Genomic DNA, 15850 nt, shown 5'->3' with positions numbered 1-15850 from the left:
GTAATTGGCTTGATTAAATGATGTTGCTAATTCTTACCTTCTCACTTTGTCTCAAAAACGTAGGCAGATTAATTACTGAACTAACTTTATGGTATTGTGACATATCAGCATTTCTCTTAGTTGCTGCTTCCAAATCTTCTGCTTGAGCAATAGAAGCTACCAATGTTGTGAGTATATATTCAGGTGTCTCACCACTCTTCATTAATGTCTTTAACTCTTCAGCTCCAGGATAAACAGATTCACCACCTCCAGACTTAGCCGAAATAGATATAGAACTAGATGCTCTCTTCGATTTATTTAGTTTCCTTTGTTTTTTCTGTTCTAATATCAACCATTCAGGATCTCTCATGACAGCACCACACACGCACACATTAAGTACAGTACCAGCTAATAATAATAAGGTACCTCTCCATCCAAATTCTTCCAATAAATACGTCGTCAATGGAGAATATATGAAAGTTCCAAAACCAACTCCACATGAACCTAATCCAACAGCTAAATTACGACGTTTCTCGAACCAGTAAGCGATTGATACTACGGCAGTGACATATAGCAAGCCAGTTCCAAGACCAGCCATAATACCGTAAGTTACGTATAAAACTTCAACAGAATTACTATACGAAGCAGCTACAAACCCTATTGTTGATGCTATGCCACCAACTATTGTCATACTTCTGCATCCATATCGATCAACCAAAGCACTCATAATAGGTCCAGCTATTAATGGCACGGAAATAAAGAGACTTCCAATTAAAGAAGTTTTTGCTTCACTGGTTTCAAAATAAATGACAAACTTGTCATGCATCAATCCGTAAGAAAATGCCAGTCCGTCGGCGACCGTAGCAATGAGGAATGATGCTGCTACGACCACCCAACCCCATCCTCCATCAGGAATCTGCGGGGCTGGTTCTGGAGGTGGCTTACTGGAACAAATACTGTCATCGTCCCCGAGACCAAAGAATTTGACACCCTCGGTGGTTGAAACAGCGCCATCATCACTAACCGAATCTTTATGATAGCTCACGGAAAGACGGTTATCCGTTTTCATAGAATTTACAGTATCTAAATCATCTTTAGGTTTTCCCGTGTCTCTCACTTCATTTTTATCATCATTCGCTCCATCAATATACTTCAAATCATCAATCCTCTGAAGCAAGGGAGACGTAGTCTTCTCCTCTTCAGACGGTACTTTATATTCATGCTTGCTAGAAGGATCTTTCCCTGGAATTCCATTTGTATACGCTCTTTGTGATTCCATTAGTCTTTTAGACGATCCTTTTTTAAGTACGGTTCTAAGTACGTACTATGTTGTCACTAATTCGGTCCTCTATCGGACTCCGTGAATACTACCAGAATTGGATTAATAATCCAATCGCTGAAATTTCTTCTACGTTGAAGAAATTGTTAGTTCTCTTGACCAGTGTCTTAATCTTGGGTCTCTAGCCGAATAGCGGCAAAGTCTCTTCGAAATACAAAGTGTTAGGGCGCAAGGGTTGTAGCTTGTCGAGTACATCAAGGACCGGCTAGTCCTCGATTTCACACTTTTGAAAAATTCACTTTCTATATTGTCACACGTTCGTCCCGAGAACGTCGTGTACCTTCTTGACATTAATTAAAGTTTTATAATTCGAAATATGTCCAACATTTCCAATTCGTCGAAGACAGGATTAATCTGAAACAAGAGAAAAATATTACATTAGCATAACAAATTAGGGGAAAATATTATGGGGTAAATGATTGTTGGCAACATTTTATAAAACGTCACTTTTAGTTTTGGCGCCAGTATTAGGATAAAAAATGTTCATAACAAAGTCTACAGTTTAGCTCTAATTTTACGAAATAAGGAAACTAAATTTAGCAAACAGGAAAATGTGAACAAAGTAAAAACCTAATCAATGACAATTGACAAAAACAAAATACCTAACTCCTTACTTAACCTCGAAATTCATTCGACATAACTATCAGACCATAAATTTAAATAAATTAAATAAGTAGGTACGGTAGGTAAATGATGAGAAATTCAGTTGTATAGGCTGGTACAGGCAGACAGGCCGACATCTGTTATCACTGACTCACGCGTCACTGATGTGTGCAGTTCATAAAACTATCATTATCACAGGAGATAACGTTAGGTCCCGTACAGAACATTACTATGTACTTAGTTTTAAGTATTCTTTGTACTACGGAGCTGTTTGCTTTGCATTGTGTGACGATAACATTAAAACGTTCCTTGTCTATCAGATGATTGTTCTTCAACTAGGTTTAGGTTGACTCTTTCAATGGATACGTTCGCGGTTTATTTTATAAAGATAATTAAGTACCTATCTACCTGGAAAAAGTAAGACTAGACTCACTTACTGTCGTTAGCTAGGTAGATGCAGATAGTAAGTATTTTTTTAAACGTGGCCTGACACCATGTTTTTTCATGTGGCGTGGGTAATACTTAAGTTACTTATTATTCTGTAACAGTAGCCAATTCTATACCGCGTGCTATTACTTAAGACATGTTGTTTTGCTATATTATTATAGCTACATAGGTACGTGATTCTGATTTTGTTTAAGAAATAATCACGCACAAAAAAAAGGAAAAATAAACAGTTGCACAAACGTTTCTATACAATATATTCTTGCCATCTTGCACTAACAATGTACTATCTACGTAATGTACTACAATTTTGCTTATCCATGTAATTTCAAAGTTAAACCGCAATTAAACTGTAAGGTAACTAACAAGGTTTCTTTGTGGCCTCTATTTCGGTATCCTACCTGTATAATCTAATTACATGGTTTTTTATTTCACATGTAAAATGTCTATATGTATCTTATTTTAAGGTTGATTACTGTATACCTATTTACCTAATTAAACAATATGGGTAGGTGTGACGTCATTAACGAAATAAGGTGCGTTGGGGTAAGATCGGCGCAGGGGTAAGAACGTACAAATCAAATATCTCACTTATTTGGCTATATTTTTTAATGCTGATCACATTGCGTGGCACGTCATTAAGTCCCGCCCCACCCCGCGGTGACCACCACTCGCTCCGGTCAACACAGACGTGTACCCGCGCCGTTTTAGAAAAAAGGAAAATTTTATAAAATATTTGTTTATCCGGTCTTTCACCGACATTTTTATTTGCATATTTTAGCAAAAGTATAGCTTATTTTGACATGGTTTTGCCTAAATACTAAGTTTTGAGCAATGATAATATGATAAAACTAATCCAGATTTGTCTACTACCTCTGTAGGCTGAAATCCGGTGTTACCCATGTTGGGTAAAGATCGGTCAAAAATATCCCTATTCGAAAATGGGCAGTGATTGTCAAACTTTTGTTACACATGATTTTAATTTAATTTTAAATAATTACTTAGGGCTGATTTTCCAATCTTCAGTTGCCACGTAAATACTCCCGAACCTCTTCGCAGGCCACTTCTTATACAAAAGAAGCGCTGGAATAAGCCATGCAGCAAATAAATAATAAAGAACTCACGTATGCAGCCACTTCATAAAAGCTTGTGGATAAATCTAAACTTTGAGAAACTCAATTTCTTTGAAATTTGGTATGCGGGGTAAGATCGGACAAATTAAACGAAAAAAAAAAGAATCATTTGGAACATCTATATTTGTTGTATTAGGTAAATTTTTGTGATGTCATGTTAAAGTACAGGAAAGATGGGATACGTTCCTTTTATACACCTTGTGCTCCTAGCACTAGAAATTATTTTAAATTGTTGTCCGAACTTACCCCATGACGGCCAAATCGTCATCACATTAAAAAAAATTGACCTGATTTTATAGGCTTGCAAAGCAAAAAGTATTGAGTATTTATAAATAAATTAAATTTTAAATTACACTGTGTTTAATCATTATTCGTTTCCACTATTTCTCATTAATGTACTGTGTATCAAAATTGAGAAAATAAAGTTTTTGCAACATCCTTGCAACTATTCGAAAATCCGTCCGATGTTACCCCAACGCACCCTAACAACTACCTACGTAATTTACTTTTATTGTACCTAAATCCATAGAAATGGTTCGGGTTGCCTAGATTCCAGATTTCTAATTGTTAATAATATTGATTTATTTTTAATTAGATCAAATATTTTATCAATTACATTTTATATAAATGATAATTAAATTGATCAAACTTTATCTGGCAACTGATACTAGGGTCTTCGTACCTTCTAGCTTCGTAGGGCTTTTTTGAGGGGGAGCAATCATCCGATGACTTCTTCCACCTTGGGCGAGGCCAGAGGGAGTGTCAGCCTCTTACTGACTAAAAACCACCCCGTTCCTACTCCTGCTTTTCGAACCAAAGCCCCGGTAACCCGCTAGGTAATCCGCAGAGCTGCGTAGGGCTACGAGGTTACATGCAACAGTTCAGCAGTGACCAACTTAATTTCTAAAAGGTACTCCACAAGTTAATCTTAATCCATACCTACGTTTTCATTATCTAAGCACATTGGTAATTTCCAAAGGAGGTTTTATAGGTAGCCACTTAACCTAATAAATATCGAGTAGTTGCCCCGTATAAGTGGTCTAGAGCTCAATCAGATAAGCCGATATTGTTCCAATAAAGGTAGGTATTACGCTATACTATATTGGAACAGTAATATAAACGTTCTAGGTAAGTATTCAGTCTAAAACAATATCAGTGGAACTGATTGTGGTCGAATTTTGACTACCCAATGGTCGGATTCTAAAATCCCGTAGCAATAGAACCATAGGTATTTATAATATTTAAACCATTTTAAATGACCAAAATCAGCCCTAATTCCGAAGTTACTCTTCTGACATACATACAACATTGAATTATTTTGCAAATATGCCAATCATGCTACGTATCACGCTCGGTAGACATTACTGGTGTGTCACGCCAACTGTACCCTTGAGGACGTATGCTAATGAGGGCAGTTGACCAGATTGATGGGCGAGCCCAGGCGAAACCATTGACTTGATTATTATGATGCCTAGTCACGGAAGATGCATCTACCTGGATAAGGCAAAATGATCCTTGTGATTTGGTTAAGTAATTACGATTTTCATAGGAAAAACAGTTAAAGGTTAAAGTTGAAAATAGCATAAAACTCCACTAAGCTAAGCTACCTAAGGTTAGCCTACATGACATTTGCCTAGACCTATTCTCAACTCTAGAATACGAGGCGAGTCTTCTAAATCGGTCATCAGTACCCTTAGTACGAGTTAAAGTTACGTTTCGATTACTTCACAATTAAAACAAACTCATGCTTAGAAAACGGTTATCTGTCAAATGTAAATACTGCTTTAGTTTGCAAAGCCTTTGAGTTGGGCTACCCCTATCGACTACATTGAATCTCTGAACTAGAATCGCCTACTTTCACTCAATCTTTCAAAAAGGAATCCCTCACTTCTATTAGAAGCCTCAATATCTTAACGTATGGTGCATCTAGTTCTACTAATCCTACTCATCCGTTCTCTTAACATTCAATGCCTTCATAGACTTTAGCAAAACAACAGGATAACGATCTACAGATTAGAATACAACTGATGGTATCTGAATTGAATGAATTCAATCACTGTGCAGCACCAGCATGCCAATTTGCCGTTCAATGGAAGGCGGAAAATATCGTGGGAACGATGGAAATCAATGAATAAAGGGAGCTTTGTACATTGTTGTGAGTTAAGGAGCATTGTGGAAAAGTAATACAGAATGAAGTATTGAATATATTGGTTCTTAGGTACAATCGACAAAGATGGCGGTTAGGTGATATTCGCATGCACTCGCGAGCGACCACACACGCCCGGTAGAGGTGGATACCGAGTTTGCAACAGGATTTTGTTTATAAAGTACATAGAGATATCGTCTCCTAACTCACTTAGAGAGAACTCTTACTTGTCATTGGTCGAATTAGATATTCTCATAACCAGTGAGATGGCGGACCGCAATCGAGCTCGAATGTTTCGAATTGACAATTACAGAATAGCCTATCAGCTCTATATTTTTACCAACTTCTAAAAAGGAAGGTCCTATGTTCGGATGTCAGTTTTTTATTTGTTCACCGATTACTCCGCTATATTTTAATTCTTTTTATTGAAAATCTATCACTCAAAAAATATTCTTAGTAAATACCTTACATTTGGCAAAAGCCTATTATACAAGGTATAAAATTGACAACACCGGTATGCAAACGTGTTCATATTTTATTTACATAACAATGCCTGTTTAAACACTGATAATATAATAATAGATAATACATTTATCGATAAGTTCCAAATAGGTGAGTGAGAAAAAAGTATCACACTGACACATAATAGCCAGCTGATTGTGGGTAACTAGAGGTCAAGGCCGATCGATCCATTAACGCTTCGACCCACGGATTGCGATACTATAAATAGACTATGCGTAGGAGATAGGTAATAGCCCAGGGCTATTCTATTACTGTCCACGTAACCTAACTAACGCTTTCGTCAATTGACGAATACATGACGATTGGAAGACGAATGCTTGCATCTTGCGTATGTCATACATTTTAAGTCTTTGATTGTCAATAGAAAACAGGTGAAGGCAAATCCTCCGCTAACGTCGGTCACCGGTAACCACCACGGCGTTCTATGTGTTAAACAACTAAATATCCTGTAACTTTAGTACCAGTTTGTTTTATCTTATAAACGAGAGCGCGTACGGCGCTCTGATTGGCCGGCGCGAATGAACCAACCAATCGGAGTGCCGAACGCAGTCTTGTTAAACGTAAAGCAAACTTGTACTAAGGTTTTGTTTCAAACAATTGCACGTTTGCGAAGGCAATTTTTGCTCTTGAACCTAAGTAAGTAAGTATTTGTATTAAAATACAATTCGCAGAATGTAAATTATTTGCCAATCGATATCTCGGTACCTAAGTAAGTACATTACAAACAAACATCAATTGTTTTTCATTACACAGTTTAACGAGAAATCGAATCGGCAATGTAATCGATACCTAAGTCGTCTCGATTCTTTATACGAACCGTGCGTCATGATTGCACTTGATGTAGCTGTATGACTTGTCCAATGAATTCTATTGAATCGCATCAACGGATCCATTGTCGTAAATGGGACGCCATTATTCATACAATTTCGATGTTGAATTAATATTTAATCACGTGTACCTACAAGTACATCGCAGTTTTTGCATTTGTTATTTGTAAAGGACCTTACATAGGTAGATATAAGTACCTATCTACAATACATTCTACAATTTTTTAAGGTTACTGATAATGAAGATCAACTTACATATACAATGTGATAGGGGTGAGACTTCTAACCCGTTAAGGCTGAATACTACATCTAATTTTAACGACAAAAGTCCTGGGTCGAAGGGGTCGAATCCCCTCCCCCTAAAAATTATGGCCATTTTAATATTTTTTTTACTTTTTTTGATATCAAAGGTTGTATGCGTCGTAGAAACAAAAAAAAGACGACAAACGGTAGCTAATAACCTTGGCTAACTAATTCATTACTTTTTTCATATGTTTGATAATGTTTTGGTGAGAAAAAAATAATTTGTGAATTATTCTTACCGAAAAATCACTATTTTCCTATATTTTCAATTAGGGGTTCAAGCCCCATATTATTTTTTTTGTCGATAAAATTAGATGTAGTACTCAGCCTTAACGGGTTAGAAGTCCCACGCCTATCACATTGTATAGGCTAAATTGGTACTGAAAGTTATGAAACTAAAACAAATCTTTTACGTTACGCAATCACCAATTCATCAAGAACCGCAAATAATTTCATCGTAAATTAAATTGATCTCTCTAAAATTATATTTCTGGTTTCATAAACATCCCGTCAAACAAGCGACACCTACCTGAAATATTCAATAATCATACAATCAATCATCATCATCAATTAATAATTACAACACGTGAATGTTCGTGCGTTTGTGTGTTTGTGTGAATGTTTATTGCTGGCTGAAGGGACGTTGATGAAATTTGAAACAGGGGTATCTACCCCTACGGGCTATCTAGCCTATAATAACACATATGTTACTTTTTATAATGCGGCCAAAACGGCTGGCAGAAACTAGTTATTCAATATTAACTTCACTCTTTCACATTAATTTTTCTAGAGTTATTATTATCATTGCTTTTGCAAATAAATCAGATAGGTAAACAGGTAACATTTAAAACAAATGACATCCGGCAAATAATTCACACAGATCATTTAAAAACTGTACACTGCTGTACAACTGTAAACAATATATGAAAATATTCCACAATTTTAAAGAAAATAAAAACGTAACTGGCAGCTATCCAGGTTTAAAAAAAAATGTAGATAATATTTTGTTGTCAAGGCGAACATTCGGTTGTCCAATGACCCAACCCAGTCTGAGTCTGTTTCAAACATTATAACAACAAAATATTCTAGACTTTTATTCATGCACTGAAGAATACAGGTTAAATAGAATCTCTACACAAAGTTTCAGTTTAAAAACGTTTAAAAAAATTGGTGCCAAAATACTTGGTGTCGCAAGGTTCTTGACTTTAAATCATACAAACGTATCACAACACTACACCACTTGCTAATATTACGAAACATTTCTTCTGTCTAATCTGATCGTCTAGGACCTGTATTTACCTAATTTTGATGGTCGCAATTTGACGGTGTAAAATTCATAACTTCGTTTTATGAAAACATGAATTTGAAAAACCCTTCCCGTATCGTTTGTTATGTTGTCTAGAAACCGTGCACTTGATATGTATACCCCCTTTTGTTACACCCTGTTTAAACACATAAAATGTGGAAAAATGTAACACACACCTACTTATTTTGTCAACAACGGTCCGGGGTTTTCACGTTTAAAATCCTTTTCTATGTGTGAGTAAATATTCGTGATAGTGCTACATTATCAACGTAAAGATGTAACATCGTACATTGTGTCATAGACCTAAAAATCCTAAAATACATATTTTTTCAATCCTTTTGCTAAATGGTTCAAATAAGATGAATAAACAAGCTCATAATATGTATAAATAGACACATCTTATTTTTTTATGGGACAAGCCCGCCACAATGTCCTAAACTGCAAAGTTTCTGAGTTTGTGTGTAATGTTTGTTCATCAGTCATGTCAAAATAGCTGAAGGGAAAGGCAGGATGAAATTTGGAACAGGCTTAGAATAATACATAGGCTTTTTATCCCATAGGAATGCGGGCGAAGCGACTGACAGAAGCTAATCTATAGGTACTATAGGTAGGTACTAATATTATAAAGCTGAAGAGTTTTGTTGTTGTGTTTATTAAATTAAACGACTTGATGTGAGATGACTTGTATTTTACATTATTTTACAATGTTAATTATTTACTATATTAGTAGGTGCGACTGCACTCGACACACACTAGAATGACAGTGGTCGTTGACCTCAGACCATAGTGACGGGGTAATGACATGAACGAATGATACTAAATTAGTGATGTAACATCCCCCTTCTTAAATTAAAAAATTAATCTATTTCATCGATTAACCTTTGTGTTGGTCTCACAACACGACCTGACTTGGTTTTGTACAATTGTGGGAATTTTGGATTCTCCGGCTCCTGTCTGTCACCCTCATCTCTCCCCTGCGAAGAATTGGACCTCATAGGAGTAGGGTTGTCACTGCCATTACAATATTTATGCCTTAAGTGTACCCTATTTCTCCTATACCTGACTTTATTTATATCTTCTACAATGTATGACCTATTATCTGGACATCTTTCCTTCACAGTGGCATGTTCCCAATGACTCTTAGGATTTCTCTTAAAATATACATGATCATTTGGTTGTAACATAGACAATGGTTTAGTATTCCTATTATAATACTTTGACTTATTTAAATTATTTTTGACAACAGACTTTTCATATTCTTTAAATCTTACAACCTTTGGCTTTAACCTTTTATATGACACTGGTATGTTATCTCTTAAAGTTCTAGACATTAACAATTGAGCGGGTGACGACAGATTATTCTTAGGTGTGTTTCTATAATGCAATAATGCTATGTATGGATCTGATCCATTTTCCTTACATTTTCTTAGCATATTTTTGACAATTTTGACTGAGCTTTCTGCTTGACCATTTGACTGTGAATGATATGGGCTAGTGACTACATGTTCTATGTCCCATTCATTTAGAAAATTTTTAAATTCTACTGACTGAAATTGTGGACCACCATCAGACACTAAAGATAATGGTATCCCATGACGTGCAAAAATTGACTTTAAATGTGTGATTACATTGCTTGAACGACTGTCTTTGTTTAACAAAGCAATTTCTATAAATTTTGAGTAGTAATCAGTGACAATTAGATAAGTTAAATTATCAAAATACATTAAATCTATACCGACTTGTTGCCATGGATACTTACAAATTTCAAAATTTTGTAGTGGTTCCTTTTGGTTACATGGTTTGAATTTAGCACATATTAAACATTGTTCTACTATGTTTTTTATATCTGTAGACATATTTGGCCAATACAAAGATTCTCTAGCTAATTTCAAACATTTATTTATACCTTGGTGACCTTTATGTATTTTATCTAACATTTCTTTATACATTGACTTAGGAACAATTAATTTTGAACCTTTAAATATTAAATCTTTAATTACATGAATTTCAGCTTGAATATTCCAATATGGTTTTAATAATGGACTTACATTGTTTTTATTTTTAGGCCATCCTTCATAATAATATTTCTTTAACAATTGCAAACTTTCATCTTTCTTAGTTTCCTGACTTAATTTTGTGCTATATTCTTTACTAATTGCAAGATTTGAATACATTAAATTTACATGACATGACATTTCAGACTCATTTTCAGGTACATAATTTTCCTGAATAGCTGCTCTTGACAAAGTATCTGATATATACATTTCTTTACCAGGTACATGTATGACTTCTAAATCATATTTTTGCAAGGTTAACATCATACGTTGTAATCTTGCAGGTACATCATGAAGTGGTTTTTTAAATAAATAGACTAATGGTTTATGATCAGTATGTACTGTTACTCTATGACCGTAGACATATTGGTGAAACTTTTCACAACCAAATTGTATTGCTAACAATTCTTTCTCAATTTGAGCATATCTTTCCTGGGTTATGGTGAGAGTTTTAGAACTATATGCAATAGGTTTATTATTTTGCAAAATTACTGCACCTAATGCTGACTTTGACGAATCGACTGACAAGACTAATGGAATTTGTGGATTGTAATGAGCTAAGACTGGTGATCTTGTGATCTCCTCTTTCAAAATTTTAAGACATTTCTCATGATTCTCATCCCAAATCCAGACTGAATCTTTTTTCAAAAGATTTCTTAATATTTGAGTTTTTTCTGACAAATTCTTGATGAATGGACCTAGGTAATTAATCATACCTAATATTCTTTGCAACTCTTTGACATTGGTTGGTGTGGGCATCTCGAGTATTGCTTTGACTTTCTCTTGATCAACCCTAGCACCATCTTTATTAAATACATAACCAAGAAAACATACCTCTGACACTAGAAATTTACATTTCGACTTGTTAAATTTTAAATTAACTTGACGTGCTCTTTGCATAACTTTATGTAGTCGTTCATTATGAACCGACTCATTAGGACCATGTACTAAAATATCATCAATGAAAATTAAAACTCCTTCCAAATCACCGAACAAATTCATCATAATTCTTTGAAATATTTCAGACGAAGCACTTATGCCATAAGGCAATCTTAAGTACCTGTATCTACCAAATGGTGTTTGGAAAGTACACAGATCTGAACTATATTCATCTAACTTTATCATCCAGAAACCTGAGAAAGCGTCTAGATGCGTAAAACATGCAGCACCTTTTAACTGTGACCGTATCTCATCAATAGACTTTAACGGATAATGTTCTCTCATTATACAATTATTTAAGTTTCTAGGATCTAAGCATATTCTTAATTGACCTGAACTTTTGACAGTGACTACCACAGAATTTACCCATTCAGTTGGTTTTGTGACTTTTTGTATGACTTGCATTTGCTCCATGCGATCCAATTCCTCGCGCAGTTTTCCTTGCAACGCAAACGGAACTTTCCTTGGCGGATCAATACACGGAACTGCACCAGGCTTGAGTTTCAGATGACAGACTGGGGGTAGACATCCAAGACCCTTAAACAAATCATCATATTGTGTAAGAATTTGTTTACAAAAATCTTGTTTTGTGACGGAAAATACACGTTTTATTATACCTAATTTTTCGCAAGTGGGAAGACCTAAGACAGTTGGACAGAGTATATTTGCTACAATGAACACTATATTTTCACAAATATTTCTATTTTCTATGTTTAAATTACATTTTAAATTTACTTTGCCTAGAATTGGAATGTTATTGCCACCAAATCCTGTGACATTTACATGACATTTATCAATTTGTGACTTTGACAGATTAAGAAATTTGAAGTTTTTGACAGATATGACGTTTACATCTGCGCCTGAGTCTATGACACAATTTATTTTTCGGTTACCCACATGTAAGTTTATTTTCCATGAACTACCTGAATAATGATTTTCTGAAACTGAATTACCCTTGACATGACTAATTTGTTGATTTAAATTATTTAGATGAGATGCTACGTTTGGTATATTTGAATGCATGTTGTGACTATTTGTTTCTGATGCTGAATTACTTACATTTGACTGACAATGATGTGACTTCTTAGTGTACTTGTGGTGATTAATGTTTTGGAAGTGTGTATTATGTGACTTATTGACGGACTGACTATTCTTATTGGATTTATTATAATTAACATGTCCTTGACCTAGACTATGACTGTTTTTATTGTTATTTATTGTCTTACGACTGACGGACTGACTTTTATTAGTGTAGCAATGATAATAATGCTCACTTTGACTATTTTTATTTCGACTTATTTGACTTATAGGACTATTTTTATTAAGACTTTGACTTGTAAGACTGTTTTTATTATGACGGTGTAATCTCTCAGTGCAATAAGCATTGTCATCATGGAGATTACCTAGACTTGGACTATTTTTGTTTTGACTTTGACTTGTATGACTGGTGTGTGAGTGCGATTTGACTGGTGTTTGACTATATGACTGACTTTTTGACTGTTTTTGTGGCTGACTGTATGACTGTGTTTGTGGCTGACTGTGTGACTGTTTATGTGAATGACTAAGATGATTATGACTCGACTGACTGTTTAAAATTCCTACAAAATAATTATCATTTTGTATCGACTTTGTGGAAGTTGATGAATGCAACTGTCTGACTTGTTTATTCTTATAGCAAAACTTAGCATAATGACCAAATGAGTTACATGACCTGCATTGTACTCCGATCGCTGGGCACTTCGTTCGATGAGACTGCCCACAGCGACCACACGTTGATGCTGACTGCCTCATCGGACTGGGAGACTTCCACGTGGCCCGATGTGGCGTTTGACTTGAAGCACGCTGTCGACAGACTCGTCGACCGCCGCTCCTTTGACGCAGTTGCATCACCTTCTCGCCGTCTTCGACGATGGACTTGTTTGTCATCTTGTCTGCATCCTGCTGTGCGACAATTAGGGTTTTCGCCAACTCTCGCATCCTCTCATAGGTGAGGTTGGGCTCTTGCAACAGCCTTTGCCGGATGTGTGACAAATCCATGTGCAGGTTGGCGATGAAAATATCCCGGATCATGGACTCGCGCAGGGTTCCGAACTCGCAATCCTGGCTCTTTAGCTCCAGATCGGTTATGAAATCGTCGATGCTCTCGGATTGAGCTTGCCTCCTTGTAAAAAACATGTACCTGCACATGGTAAGATTCTTGCGTGGCTCAAAGTACAGGTCGAATTTGACCTTGACGTCTTCTATTTTGGCTTCATCCAGGCTGATGTTAAAGGTATTGAAGATTTCGAGACCTTTAGGGCCAATACTGTGAAGCAGAATGGCCACCTTCCGCTTCTCCTCCGACCTGTCTAAACCTGATGCCAGCAGATACAGCTCCAGTCGCTGCCACCATTTCCTCCACGCCTCCGCGTTGTTCGCGGTTGCCTCCGACGACAACTTAAGACACTCCAGACCGGCCACACGGCACCTCGTGTCGCCGACGTCTTCGGTAGACATTTTGTTTTTTTTTTTATTTTTTCGTTAACAAACGAATCTTCTTTATTTCGTTGTTACTTTCACTTCTGACACCATGTATTGTTGTTGTGTTTATTAAATTAAACGACTTGATGTGAGATGACTTATATTTTACATTATTTTACAATGTTAATTATTTACTATATTAATAGGTGCGACTGCACTCGACACACACTAGAACGACAGTGGTCGTTGACCTCAGACCATAGTGACGGGGTAATGACATGAACGAATGATACTAAATTAGTGACATACTTGTGGCCCATGCCATTTTGGGCACCGCAAAAGTACCTACTTAATCTACTTAGTTTATAAGCAACCCAATATCACGAGTAGCCACAATCATTGACCGCTCAGTGTTCTCATTTTGATAGAAACCCAGGGATTTCCCTTCAAATCCCAAAGTAATATATTCACATCACATTATAAACTCTACGTAACAAACAGAGGATTCCAAGTACCATGGCGATATAGTCGGTCATCAATAATATGGTAATCAATGGCATCGTATGCAGTGACGTCACGAGGAAGGACAATAGGGCGACATGACTGCATCACTCGATATAGAATGCAATCTATGTATGTCAAGCACTTTACTGCATGATTACCAGCCTTATAAGCTAAACGTGATGGATTTACTAAGTTTGGCTGCTAATTTATACTTGAAAAATATTTTGGTACATAGAATCCTATTTAGCTAATTTTTAGATTTAAAAAATGAGAAAAATCTTTCGAATATTCATAAATTCTTACAATACTTTTCTTCCATTATTTACGAAAATAAATAAATCGACTAAACTGACAACCTACCTACCATAGACCGTTACCAACGCATTAAATATAAAAAAAAGTTATAGAATAATCTTCATATCGGATGTCCCAATAATAAAAAGAAAAAATAACCCATTTAAAAATAGAACAAAAATGGAATGCATTCGAAGGAGCGTTACATTTCAAGTTTGCTTGCCGCGCTTTTTATACGCGCATTCAAGTTTTACGTCCTACCGCACCTTGGTCAGTGGAATATTCCATTCCATACAGAAATTCCAACGTGTTTGCTTGTAACTTTTACTTTGTAGAAACACATACCAACATAACTCGCCTTTTATTCCACGAAGGGATAGGCAGAAGTGCTCAAACTGGTCTTGATAGATGTGACATCTAGATAGGTCTTGCCAATGATACGTCCTCTTTTAAAATAGGCTCGCTTATTGACTTAGAAATCTCAGCTTCGCCTTTAAGGCTTAAAAAAGGCTCATACAGTTACATTGGGCACAGCTGTGTCGGCCCTATCGTTCCTTAACCTAACCTAACATGACACACTTATTCCGTGGGGTAGGTTACGTCTGTTGATTGAGTCCGGTGTTGCCAGAAAAATATGATACTTTCCCGGAAAGTACCATTGGGAATTGGACTGTATTTTAACATATAATTTGGGTCAGTTTTGCTTGATAAAGATTCATATAAAAATACGATTTCGAACGAGTATTTGGTTAACGACGTGGTAAAAGTGTATTGATTGAAATAAAATGCATTCACTGCATGACTTTGGCATTGGTAGTAATCAATTACGATGACTCAGTTGCCATCGATCCAACAAAAGAAGATCTAATTTTGACTTTAAATCTTTGACTAAGAAAACTGTTGAAGGCAAATCCTCCGCTAACGTCGGTCACCGGTGACCACCACGGCGTTCAATGTGTTAAGTACTTTTGACTTTAACCATCATTTCTGCAAACTA

The 15850-nt window shown here is 36.0% G+C and overlaps 2 protein-coding genes across 4 annotated transcripts in view; both read right to left on the bottom strand.

Moving 5' to 3' along the window:
- The window catches only part of LOC118263966 (monocarboxylate transporter 14), a 43945-nt gene that overhangs the window by 3272 nt on the left and 24823 nt on the right, over positions 1-15850 (bottom strand). For all 3 annotated transcript variants that reach the window (XM_035576251.2, XM_050704701.1, XM_035576252.2), the window contains one exon: positions 38-1672. In XM_035576251.2, coding sequence (XP_035432144.1) covers positions 38-1258 — 1221 coding nt within the window. In that variant the 5' untranslated portion in view covers positions 1259-1672. The remainder of the gene's footprint in view (positions 1-37; positions 1673-15850) is intronic.
- Positions 9274-14267, bottom strand: LOC118267832 (putative uncharacterized protein DDB_G0282133). Its single transcript, XM_035582072.2, has 2 exons — positions 12213-14267; positions 9274-12132 (listed from the first exon to the last, which is right to left on the bottom strand). Exons 1-2 carry the CDS (start codon positions 14089-14091, stop codon positions 12068-12070), a joined length of 1944 nt encoding a protein of 647 aa, XP_035437965.2. The 5' UTR covers positions 14092-14267; the 3' UTR covers positions 9274-12067.

This window comes from Spodoptera frugiperda, chromosome 26, assembly GCF_023101765.2.
Source record: "Spodoptera frugiperda isolate SF20-4 chromosome 26, AGI-APGP_CSIRO_Sfru_2.0, whole genome shotgun sequence".
Classification (NCBI taxonomy): Eukaryota; Metazoa; Arthropoda; class Insecta; order Lepidoptera; family Noctuidae; genus Spodoptera; species Spodoptera frugiperda.
The sequence above is the reverse complement of the archived record's forward strand: the minus strand, read 5'-3'. Positions and strand labels throughout refer to the sequence as shown.